Here is a 22,881-nt window from a genome sequence, read left to right as displayed (position 1 = left end):
TTGGAGCAGGGTCATTGTTCCCCTCGAGTGGTACACATAATCATATCTTTGAGCGGTTAGGCAGACACTGAAACCCCTACCAGGCAGGAGAAGTTAACAGAATGCTGCTCACAATCATACAGATCTCAGACCAGTTGAAACCAGAAGATTGATGGTGCTGACTCCTACTTACCTCACCACCAATCGATCAGTCCACAACCTGATCATTCCCTCTTTGAACCATGAAGTTCTTTGAATCAGAAATTCCTATAGAACTTCTCACTTCCCATTCTAGGTTGGGACATGTAGTCTTGAGGACATTAGCCTGCTGTGGCCCCCTTTGCTTGGCAAAGCAATAAAGTTATTCTTATCTACTTCACCCCAAACCCTGTCTCTAAAATATGATTCAGTGTTGGGGTACAGAGGTGGAATTCAGCCTAACACCCACCCATGGGGCAGCACTGGGCCATGGGAGACCCTGACCATCCATTTCAGCAGGCCAAGCCTTCAGTGGCACAGTGAGTGACTCTGCATGGTACTCTGAAAACACATTCCAATGCTTGCATTCAAAGAACACTTCATAATTTACCTTTCAGAGTTGGAACAGGACTGTCATGTCCATCCAGTTGTCCCAAAGGGTCATTTGAGTCAGGAACTTCCGCTTGCCCTGGGCAAAAGAGCACAGCATACACATTAATGAGATTTCCCTTCAGGGCCTTTATTCTGCTTTTCATGCAAAGACAATAGTGTTTTAGCAAAACTGCCCACAGTTTATAGAACACCTAGAGGGATAAGGTGTTATGGTAACATTCACAGGGCTTTTGTAGCATCAGATTTGATCTAAAAGCAAAAGTGATTCTTGCGATTTTGCAATCATTCTGCAATCCTAGGCAAAATGCATATGCTTTACAGCAGGTATGGAGGAAGCAAACATGTGGCCCAAGTTTCATTTTGGGAAAGAGAGAGAGATTAAAACACCAGCTGGCAAAATTAAACACTTCTGGAGCCAGAGTCAACAGGTGGTCCTTCAGATATAGGCCAATTATAATTCTGAATAGATTCAGAATTGGAGAGTTTCTTCAGCAGCTCATTCCCTCGTGCCCACCCCAGCCCCCAGACTCATTGGTAGAACAGCCAAGAACTGATCTACCCAATAAGCATAAAGACAGAAGTTTCTCATCCTTATGGCAATAGTAACCTCACTCCCTCAGAGACTGTGTCAACGGAAGCGGTCACCCCCAGAGTCATAAACACCAAGGGCAACAGCAGAGCTGGTCTGCTCACGTGAGAGGACGGCACAAAGTCATGGGCCCCCTGTCCTGAAATGCCAGGAGGGATGGCAGGTGTGACTGATGACCCGGAAACTATTTGGGGCCTCACATAGTCCTTTCTCCATATCCCAGTGCAGTTTCCTTTGAAGACTTTCACCCCAAACCTTGGCCTTGACTGGGGTCATTGGTTGGAGGTGGGGGGTGGGGGTAGAAATGGCGAAGCCATATGTTTTCAGGGTGACTCTGACAACACATCTGGATGAATCAGGATTGACAGTATCAAACAGCGGGACACACATGTGATGGCAAATGACGTGGCTTAGAAAGAAGGGAAGCCCGATACATACTGCAACATGGGTCGGTTATTCTGAGTGAAATAGACACAGAAAAACAAATACTGTGAACTACTAGAGTAGTCACATTCATAGATAAAACGTAGAATAGTGGGTGACAGGTTGCTGGAGGAGGCAGAAGGGGCAGTTAAGTATTTGATATGGACAGAGTTTCATTTTGGTAAGATGAGAAAGGAAATGGCAGCCCACTCCAGTGTTCTTGCCTGGAGAATCCCAGGGACTGGGGGGCCTGGTAGGCTGCAGTCCATGGGGTCACTCAGTAGGACACGACTGAGCGACCTCACTTTCCCTTTTCACTTTCACGCATTGGAGAAGGAAATGGCAACCCACTCCAGCGTTCTTGCCTGGAGAATCCCGGGGACGGGGGAGCCTGGTGGGCTGCCGTCCGTGGGGTCGCACAGAGTCAGACACGACTGAAGTGACTTAGCAGCAGCAGCAGCAAGATGAGAAAGTTCTAAAGATGGATATTGGTGTTGGCTGTACAACAAGGTGAATGTCCTTGATGCCACTGAATTGTGCATTTAATAATGGTGAAGATGATAAATTTTGTGTATTTACCACAAAAAATTTAAAAAATATATTACAAAAAAGGCAGTTTATCATTCAATATTGGGTCACCCAACTTGTCTCCCTTAAATGAGAGGTGAGAACTAACAAAGCACCCAGACACTTCAGGAACCTCCCCCAACCCTTAAGATGAGGCCTTACTAAAACAACGGAGACCTAAATGTGGAGTACAAGTGATTTTCAGACAGAATTCAGGTACACAAGATGCTTTAAATTATTTAGCTAAACAAACACTGGCCGGTTTACACTCACGGGTACCCATGTGTCTAGGTTGATCTTCTCTGCCCACTTGTTCCTAAATCCCAGGACGTGCGAGGTGACAACATCAGCTTGAGATGCCCTTAGAAGTCAGGCCCAGTTCCAAGCAACCAAGAGGGGAGATTATTTCTGAAATGGGCCCATGGCTTTTCACATTCAGTTATGGAAGATTCCTTCTTTCTATCACTGCTAGTCCAAACTTACCCACATGTCAGAAGTCACACATTCATACCATCTTTCATAAAACATCCTTGATCAACCTTTCAGAAGTAACAACTTTATTCTCTAAAACTATCCCCTGAGCCATACACCTCTCCTATGGCAATCACATCATCCCTGAATCAACAGTTGCATACATTTTAATTTTCCTCAAAGGACTGTAAACAGCTGGAGGATATCAGGTGCTGCATCTCTAGTGAAGACTAAAACCCAGACAGAATTTGGGGCTGCTACAGGACAGAGACAAGCATAAGCTGTACAGGCCAATCAATGTGGTTCAGTCTGGGTTTAAAATTTTAAATTGGCATGTTACACATACCATCACTCAGCACTGTTTAAATGTAGAGAGACCACAGGAAATCAAACACACTTGTACTATATACACACATCTGAAAGAGGAATAAAAATTATTAACTGCTTAGAAATTGACAAATGGTGTGAAACAGTCAAATAAATACATACTCTGTAGAAAAATAAGCACATTAACCCAATTCCACTGTGCAAAAGAGCCCCAACTCTTCCAAGGCAGCTTTCAATTTGGAAGTGTAAGTATTTTTGTGTTCATCTGAGCTGGGGCTGTGGACATGCACACTCTTCGTGGGAGAAGAGCCGGAGGTGATACAAATGCTTCTGTTGACTCATGAGCAGATGTCACCCCCCACCTCCACCCACACACACACACACACAGAGACATGTAAAGTCCCTTTTGACATTAGAAATGCTGGGATTCTCCCTGAATATGCTGCACTAATCAGTACCTTCCCTGGGAATTGATCTTTAGTTTTTTTCAGCCTTAAGCTTTACCCTAGGTAAAATTTAGTTTGGATATTTAAGCAAAAGAGTGTCATCTACATATTTGGAAAAACAGGTAAGATTCACTAATTTTCAAGGCTAATAACAGGGATCCCAATCTTTGGACTTAGATGTGAAAGTGTGCAGAGCCTGAGCTTTAGCACATTTCCTCTGCAAGTCAAACGTGTGAATAAATTCACAATATCCAGTCATTGCGGTCCTTGGAATTGAGGCCTTAAGTTCCAGCAAAACGAGGCCCTGTTGTTGCTTCCTAACTGAGACGTAAGGGCACTATTTACAGTCTGAAGTAAACCTAGTTTTATATATTAAAAAACCATCATTCTCCTACACTGAAGAATGGCCATCCTTATTCGAGACACTGCACCTCCAACAAGTGAGAACAGGGTCTAGTGTCTCAGCAGATTCCAACAGGATTGTTCCTGGCCCTAAAAGGGTCAAGAACAACCAAAGGGGAAAAAAATGAGACAAACACAAAAACAGAAACAACAAAAACTGTCACCCACCATTAGTTATACGAAATCATATAGGTAATTTAAAAGTCCTCTTTTATTTTCCTTTTCAACATCTGTACAAAGAACAAGCACCAAGTTTTTAATTGAAATAATTCACGTACCACAAAATTTAGCATTTTAAAGTCTGTAATAGAGTGGTTTTTAATAGTGGGTTGTTCAACAATCTCCACTATGTAATTCTGCAATATTTTATTACCTCCAAAAGAAGGTAATATTATTCCCATTAGCAGTCTCCCCCACCAATCTCACCTCTCCCAGACCCTGTAACCACTAACCTGCTTTTTTGTCTTTATGGATTTATGTATTTGGGCCATTTCATATAAATGGAATGATATCATATGTGGCTCTTTGAACAAACCTCAATTTCATTAGATTTTTTAAATGTCATGCCCAAAAAGAAAAAAAAGGGGGCGGGGGCTGGAGAGAAGCACATTGCACTGGGTGATTAGCAAAGGCCTTTAAATGCTACATCAGCACATCAGACCACTGCCCAGACCCTGTGGGGAAGTTTTGGCTGCCCCAGTAGACAGGATGTGGAGCATGCACGGAGACACAGCAATGACTAATGGATAAAAGACAGAGAACTAATGAAAAGCTAGAGAACCAGGACTACTGGTCCACAGATGTGATGGTTTAGGAGCTGAGAGTCTCACTGAGAAGAAGCCAGCACACGTTCACATTCCTGCTGCAGAAAGACGTGGCTCATGACAAGGACAAAGGAAGCATTTCACCACCTTGCGTTTAGGGGCCACTGCTTCTCCCCAACTAGCACGTTCTTCTCCAGGTCACCAAGACTGGACAAAGGACTTCTATTCACCTTCTTCATCCCATGACCACCTTGGCAATCACTGCCAGTCCAGTTTAGGCAGCGACTGGTCCAAGGTGGTGTAAGTCAAGTCACGCCTCCCACATGGCTGTCCTGCTGCTGCTGCTGCTGCTAAGTCACTTCAGTCATGTCCGACTCTGTGTGACCCCATAGACGTAAGCCCACCAGGCTCCCCCGTCCCTGGGATTCTCCAGGCAAGAACACTGGAGTGGGTTGCCAATTCCTTCTCCAATGTGTGAAAGTGAAGTCGCTCAGTCGTGTCCGACCCTTAGCGACCCCATGGACTACAGCCTACCAGGCTCCTCCATCCATGGGATTTTCTAGGCAATAGTACTGGAGTGGCTTGCCATTGCCTTCTCCGAGGCTGTCCTGAAAGCTTCTTTATACAAAGTCCCCCTTGGATTTACCTGGTCCTGGTATGCTTTCCTGCAGCTGGCTGACTGAAGATGGGGAAGACCTAAAGAGAGAAAAAGTTCTGGGAGGACTCGGCTGCCTTAACTCCTCAGGACTTAATTATTGTTTTCTGAAATGAGGTTACTACTCAGGGCAAATTACAGGTCCTTCGTTTTGGTAAATACTAAAAGTCATGCTACTAATGCCACACATGTCCATTAAGAATGTGGATGCTCCAACTTTTTCCATTGGACATGAGTGAACTTCATCTGAAAAAAAAAACAAAAACACAGCAAAACAATGTAAAGCTACTGGAAAACTCAAATCTTTGATCGCATCAATCAGGTAGTGGTGATTTATTAGCTCCTTATTGGTTTTTTGATGTTTGAAGAAAGGAGAATATTTAATATGAAAAAAAGTAACTGTGACTCATTGCCTTGCAGTGATACATTAAGTGTATAGTTTGACCCAGGTCAAAATTATACTTTAGGGACTTCCTTGGTGGTCCAGTGGTTAAGACTCTGTGCTCCCAATACAGGGAGCACAGGTTCAGTCCCTGGTTGGGGAACTAAGATCCTACATGCCACAGAGCACAGCCTAAAAAAATACAAATTCATAAATAAATAAAATGCTTTTTAAAATTACCACTTTGAAGCCTAGAGCAAAGACTAACTACAGTGTGGTAACCAGGGTGGGATCCTAGAATAGAAAAAGGATTCCAGGTAAAGTTCAAAGAAAGATGAATAGTGTGGAGTTTAGTAAAGAATAATGTATGGACAGAGGAGCCTGGCAGACTAAGTCTGCGCTGTCACAAAAGAGACACAACTTAGTGACTAAATGACGACAACAACAACGTGTTGGTCTTGGCACATCTGCTGTGACAAATGTACCGCACTAATATAAGATTTAATATTAAGAGGAGACAGAGTGTGAGGAATATGTAAACTGCTGACCTATTTTCACACAGTAAAAAGTTTTCTGAAGAACAATTACACATCCTATCACATTGGTCAAGCTCTTAACCAAGGCTCACAAGTAAAGAAGAGCTGTAAGGGGGGCTCTTCGCTGGTGGCTCAGTAGTAAAGGATACACCTGCCAATGCAGGAAACACAAGTTCAGTCCCTGATCTGGGAAGATCCCACATGCCGAGGAGCAAGTAAGCCCGTGTGCCACAACTCCTGAAGCCTGTATGCCCTAGAGAACATCCTATGGAACAAGAGAGGCCACCACAATGAGAAGCCCACATTCTGCAACTAGAAGGTAGCCCCGCTCACTGCAACTAGAGAAAAGCCTGAGCGGCAATAAAGACCCAGCAAAAATAAAACAAATTAAATAAATAAATAAAATCATTAAAAACATTTTTTAAAACGAACAGTTGTAAGAAAGATCCTATTTCCAAGTGGCCTTAATGGTGCAAGCCAGGCATAAGCACTAACCATGTGAACAAAATACAACACAGATTCATAAGATCTGATATAGGTTGTTCAAAGATTCAGTAGCATGCCAGGGAATGCTCAGCAATTAAATCACTTTTGAGAATGTAGGGTTTTGAGCTAAACTGTATGTAAATTGTCATGGCATGGTGATGTCGGCTCCTAACCTAGTACTTAGCGTGTGTTCTTAGCAGCACTTATTAATGTCCTATATATTCAGGGCTGAACCAACTGGTTTCCTCTGAAGGACCACATGAAAGGATGTATTGTTGATGTAGCTGGGCTTGTTAAGAAATCAAGGTTTCCCACAGGCCTTCGACAGCTGGATATGCACACTCAGCCCCAAACATGTACAAATTCTGAGTAATCAGAAACTGTGCCCCAGACAAACAGGATCTTCTGCAGACCTCTCAACATGGTCCACTGAAATGACATCTTGATTTGAGGCATCAGTAAGATAAAAGAAATTCAGCTCCACAAAGTAAAGCGGGTCTATCCTGATTTCCAGGCTCCTTTCTGGGATTGTACTATGGCTACCTCATTAAGAGCAGAGACACGATTAAGACAATTTACTAATGAAATTCAACTCGCACTCTTGGATTTGAGTCCATGTGCTACTCTGCTTTTGATTTGTGTTTCTCTTTAAAAAATGTTTTGTTACTCAGACTATTCATTCATTAATCTCTAACCTGTTCATCTGAATCAGTACACTCGTTGTGATTTAATTAGATGCAGTCTCTGGCCTATTTGGACAACTTCAAAGCAGTCTCCTTTTAATTAGTGAGGGTATTTCATTCACCAAAGCTTGGCATTCTTGGATTTGGTCATCCTAAATGAAGGTATAATTTCCAGAATATGAGAAAGAACAGCAGTCAAGGGCACATGGACAAAGGACCACAGCCTGGAACAGAGACTGTGTGGCATGCCGGGTGCCTCCGGAAGGGCAAGCATGGATTTTATGATGAGTTGGGCTGCGTGAGAAGTCAATATATCTACTGGCAACTGGAAATGTCCATCGTGTGTTCCAGAACAATCACTTAGCTCAGCAACATGTCAAATAAAAACCATCCGTGATGCTGGAAATGCAACAGTTAAGGGAAAAGAACTAATAACTGTGAAGGAGTTTAAAATCCTAAAAGGTGAGTCCATTAGCCTGGGAACTGGGCCAGAGAAAGTATGTCCATAGTAAAGAGACTCGATAATGTTTCTGGGAATGTGCTCAATAAAAGGTTATACCGTGTGTCTCAACTGCCAGCTAGAAAACCACACAGCATTCAAGGTGAGCTGCCAGTACCTAATCGGCAATCATCTTAACAGTTTGTAATTTTTCATTTCATTATTTGGAACTTCGAATTGAGTAAATATTAGCCTCTGTGTCTACATTCCTTAAAGGGCAGACCTAACTCTGCTGTGGAAATACAAAGTTAAACCCAACAGCCTGAAAATAGAGTAAGCAGTGTCTCTCACCAATTTAACCTTTGCTGTGATTCTGCTTCTACAGCAAAAATATCAACCCCCGGAAATGATCCAGGCACAGACCCAATTTCCTCCAATATTGCTGTCATAATCCTTTTTCTACCTCTGTCACAGACAGCCCCCCAGAACCCTCAACAAAGGTCCCACTGTCAAGGGCCAAGTGAATAGCTGGATGAAGTGGGGATGAAGCTGCTCAGGAGGCTGAATTGGGTCCTTTCATTGATCGTCTCTCTTTCCCAACACCTGCAACCCCTGGCCGTGGTGGCACGGGGCTGGGAAGCCAGGAGCCTCCACCCACAACATATGTGACTGGGAGGGTGAGACCCTAACACCCTTCACTACGACACAAGCTCCTAATCCAGTGATATCCCTGCTTGTTACTGCAGCAAAACTTGCACAAAAGAAGCAAACAGAAATGCCAGGTAAGTACTCCAAGCTCATTGTTTCCATTTGCTTTTACAGAAGACTGTTTGGAGTATCAGTTATTCCCATGCACACAAGAATCATTTTATTTCATCTCGAACCTCTAGACGGTGTTTAATTAAAGGTAAGGAGAGAAAAGATTAAAAAAAAAAAACACTTATAGAAAAAGAGACTGTGTATTATCCCATGATAATGCTGGAGGTTAGTTTCTGTTTGCTTCAGGGAGAGTTAAACTCCTGTGCTGCAGGTCTAGCAGCCTTGGAACCTGTGGTTGTCTGAAGAAATCTCATGGTGCAGTGGATGAGACTCACAGGGAAGTGGTTCCAAAGGTTTGCAGCACCCTCTTTCAGCCAGGAATTTGTGTCCAGCATATGTGTCCAAAGGGGCTTCCCTGGTGGCTCAGATGGTAAAGAATCTGCCTGTAACGCAGAAGGCCTAGGTTTGATCCCAGGATAAGGAAGATCCCCTGGAGAAGGCAGCCCCCTCCAGTATTCTTGCCTGGAGAATTCCATGGACAGAGGAGGCTGGTGGGCTACAGTCTATGGGGTTGCAAATAGGTGGACACTAACTAAGCACAAGCAAGCACAAGCAACTAACACTTCAATACCTTCAATACCTATGTGGCCAGAAGCTGTTCGCATCCCCAGAGCAAGTCGACCAGTTGGCATAATTGAAAGCAGAGATTTTGTTGGCAGTGAACACTTTGAGTTCATAGAAACAAACAAGGATACACATCTGTTATAATCAAAGATGACAGCAGTGAATTTTTTTAAAGGTAGCCCCTATATGAGTTTCTTAGGGCTGCCCCAACAAAGTGTCACAGCTTGGGTGGCTCAGACAACCATTCTGGAGGTCAGAAGTCCAAGATCAAAGTGTTGGCAGGGTTGTTTCTCCTGCAGCCTCCCTCTTTGGCTTGTAGATGGCCAACTTCTCCCTGGGTCCTCAGTGGTCGTCCCTCTGTGTGCATACCCCAGTCACAGTGGGTGGGGGCCCACTCTAGTGACCTCATGTTAAATTGAATACCTCCATAAAGAACTATTTCCAAATAAGGTCACATTTTGAGATACTGGGAGTTAGGATTTCATTACATCTATTTTGAGGGGGACACAATTCAATCCATAACAGGTAGTGCTATTTATCTTCAATAATTAATAATATCTTTATAATTAAAGTTGATTTGAAAGTGATTTTTGCAATTGCATGGAGCAGAGAAAGCCTCAACAAGAAAGAATAAACAGGGGACCTGGACTAAGTACAGAGGGGCTGGGTATGGGCTTACCCACATGCTGGAGGGACCTGGCAACAACTTGCTAATGACTCTAGCACCCCAACTCTTTTGTTTTGAAGGTGTCTCCCTGTGGCTGCCCTCAAACAGACATCAGCTGAAGACACTGTTGTCCTCTGAGCTTCATCTCCCCAAGGTTTCCAACAGCAGCTGTGGCATCTTACCAGACCCCTCCCTTTCAGGCTGGCATTCCTTCTTTCTCATAATATTTACACCACCATCAATCTTCCCAAGAGCAGCATGGCAGGCCCAGAGGGAATGCCATGGTAGGATGTAGAGCAGTCGTCTGACCATTTTCGGTAAGGACGCTGCTCAGCTCTTACACAGGGCTGCCCACTTTACATGATGCACAGCATCCTCACAACTCCCTTCACTTGACCTTCCATGTTTGGATTCTCTCCTGCCTCAGTCCCTCTTGCAAGTGTCTCCTTGTCTCTGGTCCTGGAAATGCTGGAGTGCCCCAGAGCTGGGCCTGCAAAAGCTTCCCCCTCTTTCTGTACCTGTCCCCTTAATGACCTGACTTCAAATGACAGCCAAATGCCCACAACTCCCCAGTGCACCTTTCCTGGCTGGACCTCTCCATGGAAAGCCAGGCTCAGAAACTGGATGGCTTGCTTGCATCCCCACTTACACATCTAATAGACACATCATGCTTAGCTTGTCAAAACACAAATGCAGCTTTCCTCCACAGACCACTCCCCTGCAGTCACCAGCCTCCCTAAACTCTGGCTCCACCCTTTCATGGGCTAAGGCCACACATCCTGGTTATCTCTGACCCCTTTCCCTCTCACACCCTACATGGAATCCATCAAGAAACGCTGTTTATGCTCTGTCTTCAAAATGCATCAGAATGTGATACTCTCACCCTCCCTAGTCACACACAGTTCCAGCAGCTCTGATCCTGTTGGATTACAGACTGCCCTCCCCGAAACCTCCGTGGATCCATTCTCCCCTCCCACTGCTATCCATGCAGCAGAAACACTTGACCTCTAAATAGAGCATCAAACAGCATTGCCTGCGAGAGCAGGGGTGAATTTGAAAAGTAAAAGGGTGTGTAGAAGAAGATACATATTCAAAATGTCTTGCATTGTGAGATTTCACTTCTTCCACATTTATAAACTGGCAGAGCGGCATCTGTAATGATGGAAGGGATTATTGGGGGTGATGGTCAGGAAGAAAGAGGACCTTATTCAACACGCCAAACACTTCCCTCCACATTTCTGCACACAATCCTGCTATTTAACCTGCTTCCCACTTTTCTTCCCCACTTAGTATTTCCAAGAGATGAAGATCTGTTTTTAGTTTGACTCCATTTCCTCATCCTGAGAGCAGGAAGTTCTGCCTGTCTGCTCACTGCTCTCTCCCCAGCGCCTGGAGCACACCCTAGTGGTCGCTCACGTGGTGAATGAATGAATGCTTCCACGCTCAACAACTCCAGCACCTTCCACCTCCCCCAGAGGAGCAGCCAGAGTTCTTTCTCCAGTCCCTCCACAAGGGCACGTGTGCACGCACACACACACACACACACACTCCTGACCTTACCTCAAATCCTTTCCCCTTCACTCTCTCAGCAACAGTCCCAGCCCCTTCTCCCTCTGAGGTTTGTATTTATTTGTCCCTCTGCCTGGAAAACTCTTCCCCAGGCCTCTCTCTAACTCACCGATTACTTCCCCTGCTCCAAGGTTTGTTCATAAACAAGGCCTCCCTTGGAACTCTTATTGAAAGCATCTAGAGCCTACATGTGGCCTGCCCTGTCCATATATGTCTCATATCAGAACAGAGTGGCCTCCATGATGGGAGGCTCTGGGTGACTGTCTGGTGTCCACCATTTGGAACTCTGGCCTGCATGAGGCTCTTCATGACCATGTGAGAAGTAAACAAACACTGCAGTGTCCTGGGACCACCATGCTCATGTGTGAGGAGAAGTCCTGAGTTTTACCTCACATTTGGAAGAATGGAGCTCATACCTGCTCCAGATGTGGGCAGTGAGTACTGCACCAGAGCCTCTTCCTGCATCCTGTCAGCTCCTTTTCCCAGAGGCAGACAACGGTGCTGTAACTCTGCTCCCCCAGGACAGGCTGTAGGGTCTGGTCCTCCAAATCACTAATGACCACTGCCCTGTTCGGTGGACCCCAAACCTGAGATTCCTAGAAATGCCCCAAGGAGCTCCACCAGGCCCATATTCCATAATCTCTCTGACGACACACTCTTTTGAATGTGCATATACATCTTTATACTCCAAATGAATTGAAAAGAATCTTTTATAATTTTAAAACCATACCAGGTGCTACTCAACCACAGGAAGGATCAACTGCTGATACACACCTCATAATCAGTGCATCTCACATACATCCAGCTAAGTGAAGAGGCCAGACTCATGGGGGACATGCTAGAGAATAAACTTTCAGAATGGTGGTATGAGGATACTAACGAACTCACTTTCCCTCTCAAACAACAAAAATATAGGGACAGTGACTAAAACCAACCATTTAAGAACTCTAATAATGCACCAGAGTCACAGAACAAGCTGAAAAATCATCTATTCAAGAGAAATGGCAGATCCTTGCCAAGACAGCAGGGTTGTGCTGTTTAATGTGGGATGTGACCATCTTCCTTCCCTCCCCAGCAGCCCTGCAGGTGGCTGGCAGATCTGAAGCTTTTGAAGTTCTGTTAAAAGTGCCATCCCATAGTCACTAATTTGTCTAGACTTGCAGCACCCTGGGAAATCTCTAGGTTTGACTCAGAGCTGGGCTGGGCTGGGGTCGTGGGGAGGGTGGCAGGTGGTGCTATCCCTGGGGCATTACCCAAACAACAACAAACTGCTAGCAACACCTCAGCTGCCTAATGCTGTGACTACAACTGCAGCAAACTTTAGTCCAACCCAGAATTTAAATGGAAATCCAGGAGAAGTAGAGGACCTCAGGGAACTTCAAACATGCCAATGTATTTCCAGGATCGAAAAGGCTGTCCACATATGGAAGGCTATGCACATGCCCAAGAAAGACCTGGCAATGGAGAAGATACCAGTCTCTTGTCACTGATGCAATCAAGAAGTGACAGCTAAGGCTGATGTTTGATGGCATGCCTTCTCACAGGATCCCCTTGGCAAAAGGTGCAAGAAAATCTCATGATCAATGAATGGTTGATCACACAAATATACTTATTCGATGTCATCCCTAGGAATCAGGCCTTAAAGATGTAGGAGACCTTATGTTTAGTGTTCTTACCACACACACAAAATCACAATAATTATAACCACAACAATAATAACAAAATATATATATAGAGAGAGAGGAAGCCTGTGGAGAAGATGGACATGTTTATGGCATAGATTGTGGATATGGTTTCATGGGCATATACTTATCTTCAAATTTATCAAGTAATATACATTAAATATGCACAGCTTTTGAATGCCAATCATACCTCAATAAAATGGTTTTAAAAGTAACTTAAAGATGATAGATAATTCAGTGTTTATACATCAAAGGAAATATAGAAACCTCAGAATTAGCAAAGGAAAACCACTAAATAAATGAATAGTAATTTAAAAAAAACACTAAAAACATCCAAAATGAAACCAAAACAAAATGACAGCAGCAACAAAAAAACTTTGATAGATTTGAAGAATTTGCTAACTGAGCTGTTGAAATATTATCTAAAATGACAAATTTAAAACAAAGAACTACAAAGACATGTGAGGAAACAGGAAAATACGCCACATACATAGGAAAGAAAAAAAAAACACCCAACAGAAAATGGGGCCCCTGAGGGGTTAAGATAATTATAAATATATTCAAAGTAGTAAAGAAAAGAGTATCTAAAGAAGTAACAGAAATTACAACAACTTTATCTCAGTAAACAGAGAATATCAATAAAATGATGGAAATTAAAGGACTCAAAATTAACTCTATAGTTTAAAATACAATAACTGAAATTCACCAGGTGGGCTCAACAACAGATTTGAGTTGATAGAAGAAAAAAATCAGTGAACTAGAAGACAGTTTATTGGGAGAGAGACTACAGTTTGAGAAGAAGATAAAGCAAATGAAGAAAAATAACAGTGGCTAAGAGACCTGTGGGACACTATCAAAAGTACTAACACATACATAATGGGACTCCAGAAGGAGAAAAGAAAGTCATAAAAAATATCTGAAGATTTAATAACCAAAAACCTACCAAATTTGATTAAAAGTATTAACTTAAACACTTAAAAAACTCAAGAAACTGTAGGTAGGTCTACAATATCCACAACTAGGCACATGATAACCAAACTGTTGAAAAACAAAGAATATTGAAAACAGCAAGAGAAGTGTCTGATCATGTACATGGAATCCTCAAGATTAACAGCTGATTTCTCATCAGAAATCTAGTGTGATGACATACTTAGAGTGTTGGGGGAAAAAACACCATCAATCAAGAATTCTATGTCTAGATAAACTCTTCAAAAACGAAGAAGCTAGGTCACTTCCAAATAAATAACAACAAAAGAAAAAATCTGTTATGAGCAGACTGCTCTACAAGAAGTAGTAAAGGGAGTCATGGACATGCAATAAAACAACACTGGAAGGAATTCTAACTTTTACAAGGAAATAAAACAGTACCAGAAAGGTAACTACACAGATACTGTGAAAGAAAATATAAACATATTTTTTTATAACTCTTTTCTTCTCCTATTTGTTTTAAAAGATTACTGCGTAAAACTAGAATTACAAAACTCTGTCAATGGGCTTAAAACACATAATTTGTATGAACTAATAGCTCAAAGAAGAGAGGCAAGAAGACTAATATGCTGGAGCAAAGTATTTACTTTTGAAATTAAGTCAGTATGAAGCTGAACTCATCTTTTAAAGTAACATGATAATAATAATCCTCAAGGCAATCATTATGAAAATAATTTTCATAGGGAAAGAGAATATAAAGGAATTTAAAGTACACTAGGAATGCTCTGTTTAACATAATTAAAAGGTAAGAATTAAGTAACAGGAATTAAAAAGGCATGACACATAGAACAGCAAAATGACAGAATTAAAACCTACCTTATCAGTAATTAAATTAAGTATAAATGGATTAAGGGCTTCCCCAGTGGCTCAGCAGTACAGAATCTACCTGCAATGCAGGAACCACAGGAGATGCAGGTTCGATCCCTGGGTCAGGAAGATCCCTTGGATGAGGGCATGGCAACCCACTCCAGTATTCTTGCCTGGAGAATCCCATGGACAGAGGAGCCTGGTGGGCTATAGTCCAAGGGTCGCAAAGAGTCAAACACAACTGAAGCAACTTAATATGCATGCTCACACACACACACACACACACACACATGCATGCATGCACACACAAATGGATTAAAAAGACAAATCAAAACACAGAAACTGGCAAAAAAAAGTTAAAAATTATCCACTGTCTACAAGAGACATTTCATATCCAAAAATACAAATAGGCTGAAAAGATATGTCACATAAATAGCAATCATAAAAAAGTTGAAATGACTATACTAGTATCAGACAAAATAAAGTACAAGACAAAAGTTATTACTAGAAACAAAGAAGGACATTTTATAATGATAAGAAGGTCAACCCATCAATCTTTAAGTGTACATGTACCTAACAACAAAGCCCCAAAATACACAAAGCAAAACTTACAGAAATAATGGAGAAAATAGAAAATTCAAAATTATTAACTGGAGACTTCAATACTCCAGTTTCAATAATGGATATAAGAACAAGGCAAATCAGCAAGGAAATGAAATACTTAAACAATACTACAAACCAAATAGACCCAACAATACAGAACATTCCACCCAAACAGTAGGACACATATTCTTCTCAAGCTTACACAGAAGTGTCTCCAGGATAGACCATTTTCCAGCCCATAAAATAGGCCTTAAGATATTTAAAGGATTAAAGTCATGCAAAGCATATTCTCAAACAATGAAACTAAAAATTAATAAAAGAGAAAATCTGGGAAATTCACAAGTATGTAGAAATTAAACAAAACATATCTAAATAGCAAATGAGTCACAGAAAAAAATCACAAGGGAGATTAGAAAATGAGACAAATGAAAATCAAAACTTGTGGAGCAGAGTTAAAGCAGTGCTTACAGATAATTTTATAGCTTTAATTGTCTATATTAAAAAAGATCTAAAAGCAATAACTGAACTTTACACCTTAAGGACTTAAAAATGAAAAGCAAATTACACAAAAATCTAGCAGAAAAAATAAAGATTAGAACAGAAATAAAATAGAGAATAGAAAAAAAAGAGAAAATTAATAAAACAGTAAGTAGGTTCATTGAAGAGATAAAAAAAAATTGACAAACTTTTAGCTAGGGTGACCCAAAAAAAGAGGAGAAAATTCAATTATTAAAATCAGAAATTAAATAGGGGAAACTACCACCAATTGTACAGATATAAAAATAACTTTAACAGAATACTATGAACAATTACGCGCCAACAAATTAGATAATGTAGATGAAAACTGACAAATCTCTACAGAAACATAAGTACTGAAACTGACTCAAGAAGAAAGAAAATCTGAAAAGAACTATAACAAGTAAAGAGATTCGATTAGCAATCAAGAAACTTCACTGAAAACAAACAAAGCACAGGACAGATGACTTTTCTGGTGAATTCTACTCTACATTTTGAGAAGAATTAATACCAATTCTTCACAGTTTCAGAAAACAGAAATGGGGAGGCTTTCCAACCCATTCTATGAGACAGTATTCAGTTCAGTTCAGTTCAGTTCAGTCGCTCAGTCGTGTCCGACTCTCCGCGACCCCATGAATCACAGCACGCCAGGCCTCCCTGTCCATCAGTTTTCTTTATAGCCAACTCTCACATCCATACGTGACTACTGGAAAAACCATAGCCTTGACTAGACAGACCTTTGTTGGCAAAGTAATGTCTCTGCTTTTTCATATGCTGTCTGAAGAAAGCTGATCGCCGAAGAATTGATGCTTTTGAACTGTGGTGTTAGAGAAGACTCTTGAGAGTCCCTTGGACTGCAAGGAGATCCAACCAGTCCCTTCTAAAGGAGATCAGTCCTGGGTGTTCATCGGAAGGATTGATGCTAAATCTGAAACTCCAATACTTTGGCCACCTCATGTGAAGAGTTGACTCACTGGAAAAGACCCTGATGCTGGGAGGGATTGGGGGCAGGAGGAGAAGGGGATGACAGAGAATGAGATGGCTGGATGGCATCACCGACTCGATGGACATGAGTTTGAGTGAACTCCGGGAGTTGGTGATGGACAGGGAGGCCTGGCGTGCTGTGATTCAAGGGGTCGCAAAGAGTCGGACATGACTGAGCGACTGAACTGAACTGAACTAGGTTGGTCATAACTTTCCTTCCAAGGAGTAAGTGTCTTTTAATTTCATGGCTAAGCACCATCTGCAGTGATTTTGGAGCCCAGAAAAATAAAGTCAGTCATTGTTTCCACTGTTTCCCCGTCTATTTGCCATGAAGTGATGGGACCAGATGCCATGATCTTAGTTTTCTGAATGTTGAGCTTTAAGCCAACTTTTTCACAAGCAAAGCAAGATTAGGACTATACACAGCCACTCCTGATCACACACAAGTTGGGCTAGAGTTGCTAAAGCTACATAAGAAACAGATCACTTTTAATGGGGGACAAGGTAAACCTGTGTCTGCATTGTTTAAGAACATTCAGCTTTTTCCTTTTCGAAAAAAAATAAAACCTAAATTTTTGTGTGTGCATGCTCAGTCACTCAGTTGTGTCCAACTCTTTGCGACCCCATGGATTTGTAGCCCACCAGGCTCCTCTGTCCATGAGATTTTCCAGGCAAGAATATTGGAGTAGGTTACCATTTCCTCCTCCAGGGGATCTTCCTGACCCAGGGATTGAACTCATGTCTCCTGCATTGGCAGGAGTGGTCTTTACCACTGAGCCACCTGGGGTTCTCTTGATCTTTTTTTTAGAGTAAAACAAAATAATTCACCTTGGAAATATTTTTTTTTTTAAAGAATGTTAACAATTTAACAAAGTATATAACAAAATACCTACTGCACAGAAAGAGATGAAACTGTTTAGAATTTCCCTGCATGCCCCCTCCCATGCATTTGAAACAATTTTAAGATAAGAGTCTTTATATTCTATTTCCTGAATATCTTCCACTGCAGTAGACACAACTGTATGATGTCTGATATCGTCAATGAAAAAGCAAGGATTCTGCAACATCAACATAAACATTTGTATTTTATAGTCACGGTACTGTAGTATTAATATTGAACAGATGAAAGCAATATAAACCATTTCAAGTAGTTATCATAAAAATGCACATAATTGCCAACTGTGATTCTTTTCAATAAATTAAAATCCTTGTCTTTTCAAAGCTTCTCTTCTAAAGAAAAAAATTTACTGAAAGAATTAAGTTACAATCATATCACCAGACACTACTTACTTCCCCTGCCCCTATAAAAAGGGACATTTTTCAATACTTTGTTTTACCTAATTGAGACTCTTAAACTCATAAATCATAGTTGTTTCAGGCTTTCCTTTGAGGCTTTTTTATTTTCACAGCCAGAAGCCCTAAACTAATCAATCATGGAATACTGTCATGGGTAATTACCATGGGGGTGACTTGCCTTTTCTGTCTCTTGAGGCTGCAGGTGTGCCCTCTGTTTGGTATTTTCAAGCACTCTTGCTTTAACAACCAAATAACACCCGGGAACCTCTCTCTCTGTCAATTATCACAAAAACACATTTGAAATTATACACAGGACACCAAGGAAACAGACACACACAAGTGACTCTGGGGCTCAAGGGAGCCCCGTGGCTCCATCCTCACCTTTTTTACACTCTCAGGAATCTTAAACCATTGGATTCGGAGGAAAATGTGACCTGATGAAGAGAACACTGTGGGCTGACACATCCCCGGGCACATGGACAGGGGTTGACGTGCCTGGCTCTCATTCCTTGTCCAGGAAAACGGTAGGACAATATGCCTCCAATCAAATCTTCTAGTCCTGTGTTCTACTTTCCTCAAGCATAACTCAGAGGAAATCCTATTTCTGCCTATAAAGTATCAAAGGTGGACTTTGGGATGCAGGAATGAGAGATGACCACCCGAAGAAAATAAAATCCCCTCCCTGCTTATCCACAGGTATACATGAACAAAACACCTTTTTTTGTGGGAAATCTGCTTATGAAGAATTTTTCAAACACAACAACCAAGTTAAAAGGTTAATTCCACTCTCTCTCTTTCTCACGTGCACACACACACATCCTTCCCATCCTTCCTCTCCTTTCCCTTCTCTCACATTAATTTTGTATTTTTCCTTTTTGCTTGGTTCCAACATGTGAAGGTTATAGGAAGTTACAATGAAGCCCTTTTCTGTTTCTTATCCCAATTCCCTTTCCACCTTTCCAAAGGGTATCTTTCCTTTACTCTCTCTCTGCTCAGCTCAGTGGCTCAGTCATGTCTGACTCTTTGTGGCCACATGGACTATAGCCGGCCAGGCTCCTTCGTCCATGGGATTCCCAGGCAAGAATACTGCAGTGGGTTGCTTTTTCCTTCAGGGGATCTTCCCAACCCAGGGATCAAACCTGTATCTCTTGTACCTCAGGCACTGGTGGATTCTTTTCCCCTAGTGCCACCTGGGAAGCCTCTTCCTTTACTTTAATGGTTCTCAATGGATAAAAAGAATTTTCCCCCCAGGAGACATCTGGCAACAAGTGGAGTCATTTTAGCCTGTCAGACTCGGGGTGGGGGGCTCTCTTGGCTTCTAGGGGATCAAGGCCAGGGTTCTGCTGAACATCTTCAATGCATAAACTGACCCTCACAATGAAGAATTATTGGGCCCCAAATACCAACTGGGAGGAGAAGGGGATGACAGGACGAGATGGTTGGACAGCATCACCAGCTCAATGGACATTAGTTTGAGCAAGCTCCAGATGGTAAAGGACAGGGAAGCCTGGCGTGCTGCAGTCCATAGGGTCTCAAACACTTGGACAGGTCTGAGTGACTGAACAACAACGACAAATACCAACTCTGTGATGTTGAGAAACTCTGCTTGACTCTAGGCTACCTACCTTTCCTGCAGGTTCTCAGTTTCCAGTCAGCAAGCCTGAGGGTTGAAATAAAATTTAGATAAAACCTCATCCAGCCATGCTCATCCTTGTCCCAATTCCAGTATAGGAACTGAACCCTTAAAAGGTGGTGCTGATTCAGAAAAGCCTGACCTTACAGTCAGACACCCATGCAAATCCTGCCTCTGCTGCTTATGAACTTTGTACTGGGGGTAAGAGAAATGGCCCACAGGCATCTCCATCTCCCCAAATACAGGATGGCAGTAAGGAAGCTTCACTTCATGGGGTGCCGATTTGACAAGATCCATGCCATTATTCTCTTTGCACGCCTTACACAGAGGTTCAGTTCAGTTCAGTTCAGTCGTTCAGTCGTGTCCGACTCTTTGCGACCCCATAAATGCTTATTCTTTTTTTCCAACTGTACCCCCTTTTCTAATTCTTCCTCCTCTTCCAACTCAGTTGGGAGATGCTCCTGATGCCAGCAAGGTCTGTGGGCCATTGTGAATGCCTTCTAGGCCAAGGTCACAGCCCCTTCCTATGTGGAATGGCCCCATGGCCACTAGGGCCCACACAGGCACCAGTACCTAGCACCAACACCCAGTATCAGTACCCAGCACTAGCACCCAGCATAATTACTCAGCACAAGCACCCAACAGCAGTAACCAGCAGTGAGTACTTAGCACAAGCACCTAGCACCAGCATCCAGTACATAGCACCAGTACCCAGCCCCAAGTGTTCCTGACTTGGGATCCCTCAGCAGGAAGAGGTAGCAACTGAGAAGGAAAGGAAAATGGGCAGGACTAGCATGTTTCTATTTGTTTCTCTGAACAATTTGGCTTCTCAGAGTGACATCCTTGCAGACACTGTCATCATCAGTGTGTTGTTTGGCACCCACAGGCCATCCCCCTCTTGGCCCTTCAGCCAGATTTACAAAGAAAGGTGGGGAGAGTGTTGCTGGCTGGAGGGAGACAGACTTGAGTTACCTAGATATTTGAGCTATTGGAGGAAACACATGCCCTTCCACAAGGGCAGGAGAAACTTCATGTGTCTCCCCACTGTAATAAAAATGCAACATGAAACAGAAGGACGATCAGTGAGAATGAAACAAAGGCTGGACCATGAAGGAGATGTGGAAGGAGGTGAAGGGCCAGGGGTCACAGTGTGGACACACCAACTCCAACATACAACCTCAAACCGGCAAACCTTTTCCCAGCTGGTTTCACATTTAGTTACTAGGCCACAGTAAAGTTCACAGCTATATTTCCAAAGAGACTCATTATTTATGCAAACAAGCCTTTCTTCTATGTGCACTGGCTTGCCAACAGCAAGGAGCTCATAATGGGCCACAGCCCCATTTAAAATATGCACCGAAACAGATGCCAAATCTAACACCACGTAAAAGTCAATGGGAGTAAGGCCTGGAAACTCTCCCTCCTGGAGGGTAAAGATTGGCAAAAATGGAGATGTCAGACCAAGGCATCCAATGAACTCTGCACACCAGCAGCACAGGTGGCTGTCACACAGAAAACTGCGTAATTGAACCCCACCTGCCTCACCATTCCTCCCACCATTGCTTTCATGCATAAAGAATGTGAAGCACGGAAGAGTTTAGATAAACCGGGCCCTGGAATCTATGACAAGTCTACTGAGTACAGACACATCCCATAGAGGAGGTCAGCGAGTCATGGGGTCCCCACGCAGTCCTGCCTCCCAGTGTATGTTCCCTGAAGACACTGAGGATGATTCGAACACAGAAACCAACCCACAGGTAAGATTCACAGGGCAGGGGGCTGGACGTGGCCTGAAAAGCTTTCAGGTTATCTTCTTTCCAAGCTCCTTTTGCACCTGACTGTCCCCAAGGCCTTGTGCTAAAAGGGGAAGTGAAATAGGAGAGACCCTGAGAAAGTCTAGAAGGCAGTTTTCATGAGGGAAAATGACAGCAAGTCTCCTGGAGTGGATTCATTCTCCTTGTTGAGGACAGAAACAATGCTCTCCCAAGCCACACTGCCGCCTCACACAGGGAGAAGAGGCCTTATCTGCCGGGGAAGGCACTGGAGGGGCAAACAGGCCAACCTGAAAACTGTCAGAGGTGAGACCCCCTGTGAGATGCAGGAGGGTTAGAAAAAGATGAACTTGAAAAAGAAGGCTGAACTCCAAGCCTGCTGTGATTGGTCCAAAATCCATGAAGCCATCTTACCTGTTGACAGGTAGACTGTGGCCAAGTTCTAAGGGGCAGGGCCTTGGGGCTCCACCACCAAGTCCTGAATGACAAGTACATGAGGAGAACAAGACTATGGCTGCTGACAGGCTGCTGAAGGGAGTTCTTTCAGGTGATATGAAGGTCAAGTGGAAAAACCTTTGCCATAGAAACCATTCCAGCATATGACGGCCCACTTCTGTGTCACTGGCCTGTGAACAGCTCACGAAACAAAGGTCACCTGACATTTAAAAACTGTAGTTGTTTTTCCCATCACCTGACAAAGACCATGAGGCTGGATCACACAGTGACCAGGCCTGGCTCTGGGAGGGTGGAGATACGGCAGCAGGTGTGTAACTGTGACAAATTCCACACAGGACCATGAGCTGGATCCAACATTTACAAAGGCACACACCTGTGACCCAACAATCCCACCTCTATGAAATGCGTCCTACAAAATGAACTCATATGTGCATGAAATGATACGTGGACATGGTTATTCACTGAAGCACTGGGTTTTCATTTTTTTGCATTGTGATTGACTTTTGTTTTGTCTTTGGGTGTACAGATCTATGCTTTTTAACCCAGGAAATAGACTAATTTCACCACAATCATAACTAATTTCACCACAATCCTAATCAACATATAGAAGAGTTTCATCACTCAAAAAATTCTTCTCATGCTCTCCCTCTACAGTCACACCTACACCACACCATACACACACACACACTCATACGCACGTGCACCACTACACACACCACATACTGACTTTTTTCTTCTTAACTGTAGCTTTATCTTTTTGAGATAAAATGGAATCACACAGTATGT

At 42.8% G+C, this 22,881-nt stretch overlaps 1 protein-coding gene across 1 annotated transcript in view; it reads right to left on the bottom strand.

Annotated features, from left to right (window-relative positions):
- ROR2 (ROR family WNT receptor 2) overlaps positions 1 to 22,881 on the bottom strand; it is a 268,431-nt gene that overhangs the window by 66,427 nt on the left and 179,123 nt on the right. The window contains exon 2 of the mRNA XM_055427508.2: positions 569 to 646. Within this exon, the coding sequence (XP_055283483.2) occupies positions 569 to 646 (78 nt within the window). The remainder of the gene's footprint in view (positions 1 to 568; positions 647 to 22,881) is intronic.

This window comes from Moschus berezovskii, chromosome 7 (assembly GCF_049115385.1).
Source record: "Moschus berezovskii isolate FMDL1 chromosome 7, NW_MosBer_1.0, whole genome shotgun sequence".
NCBI lineage: Eukaryota > Metazoa > Chordata > Mammalia > Artiodactyla > Moschidae > Moschus > Moschus berezovskii.
This window is presented reverse-complemented; position numbering and strand designations above follow the sequence as displayed.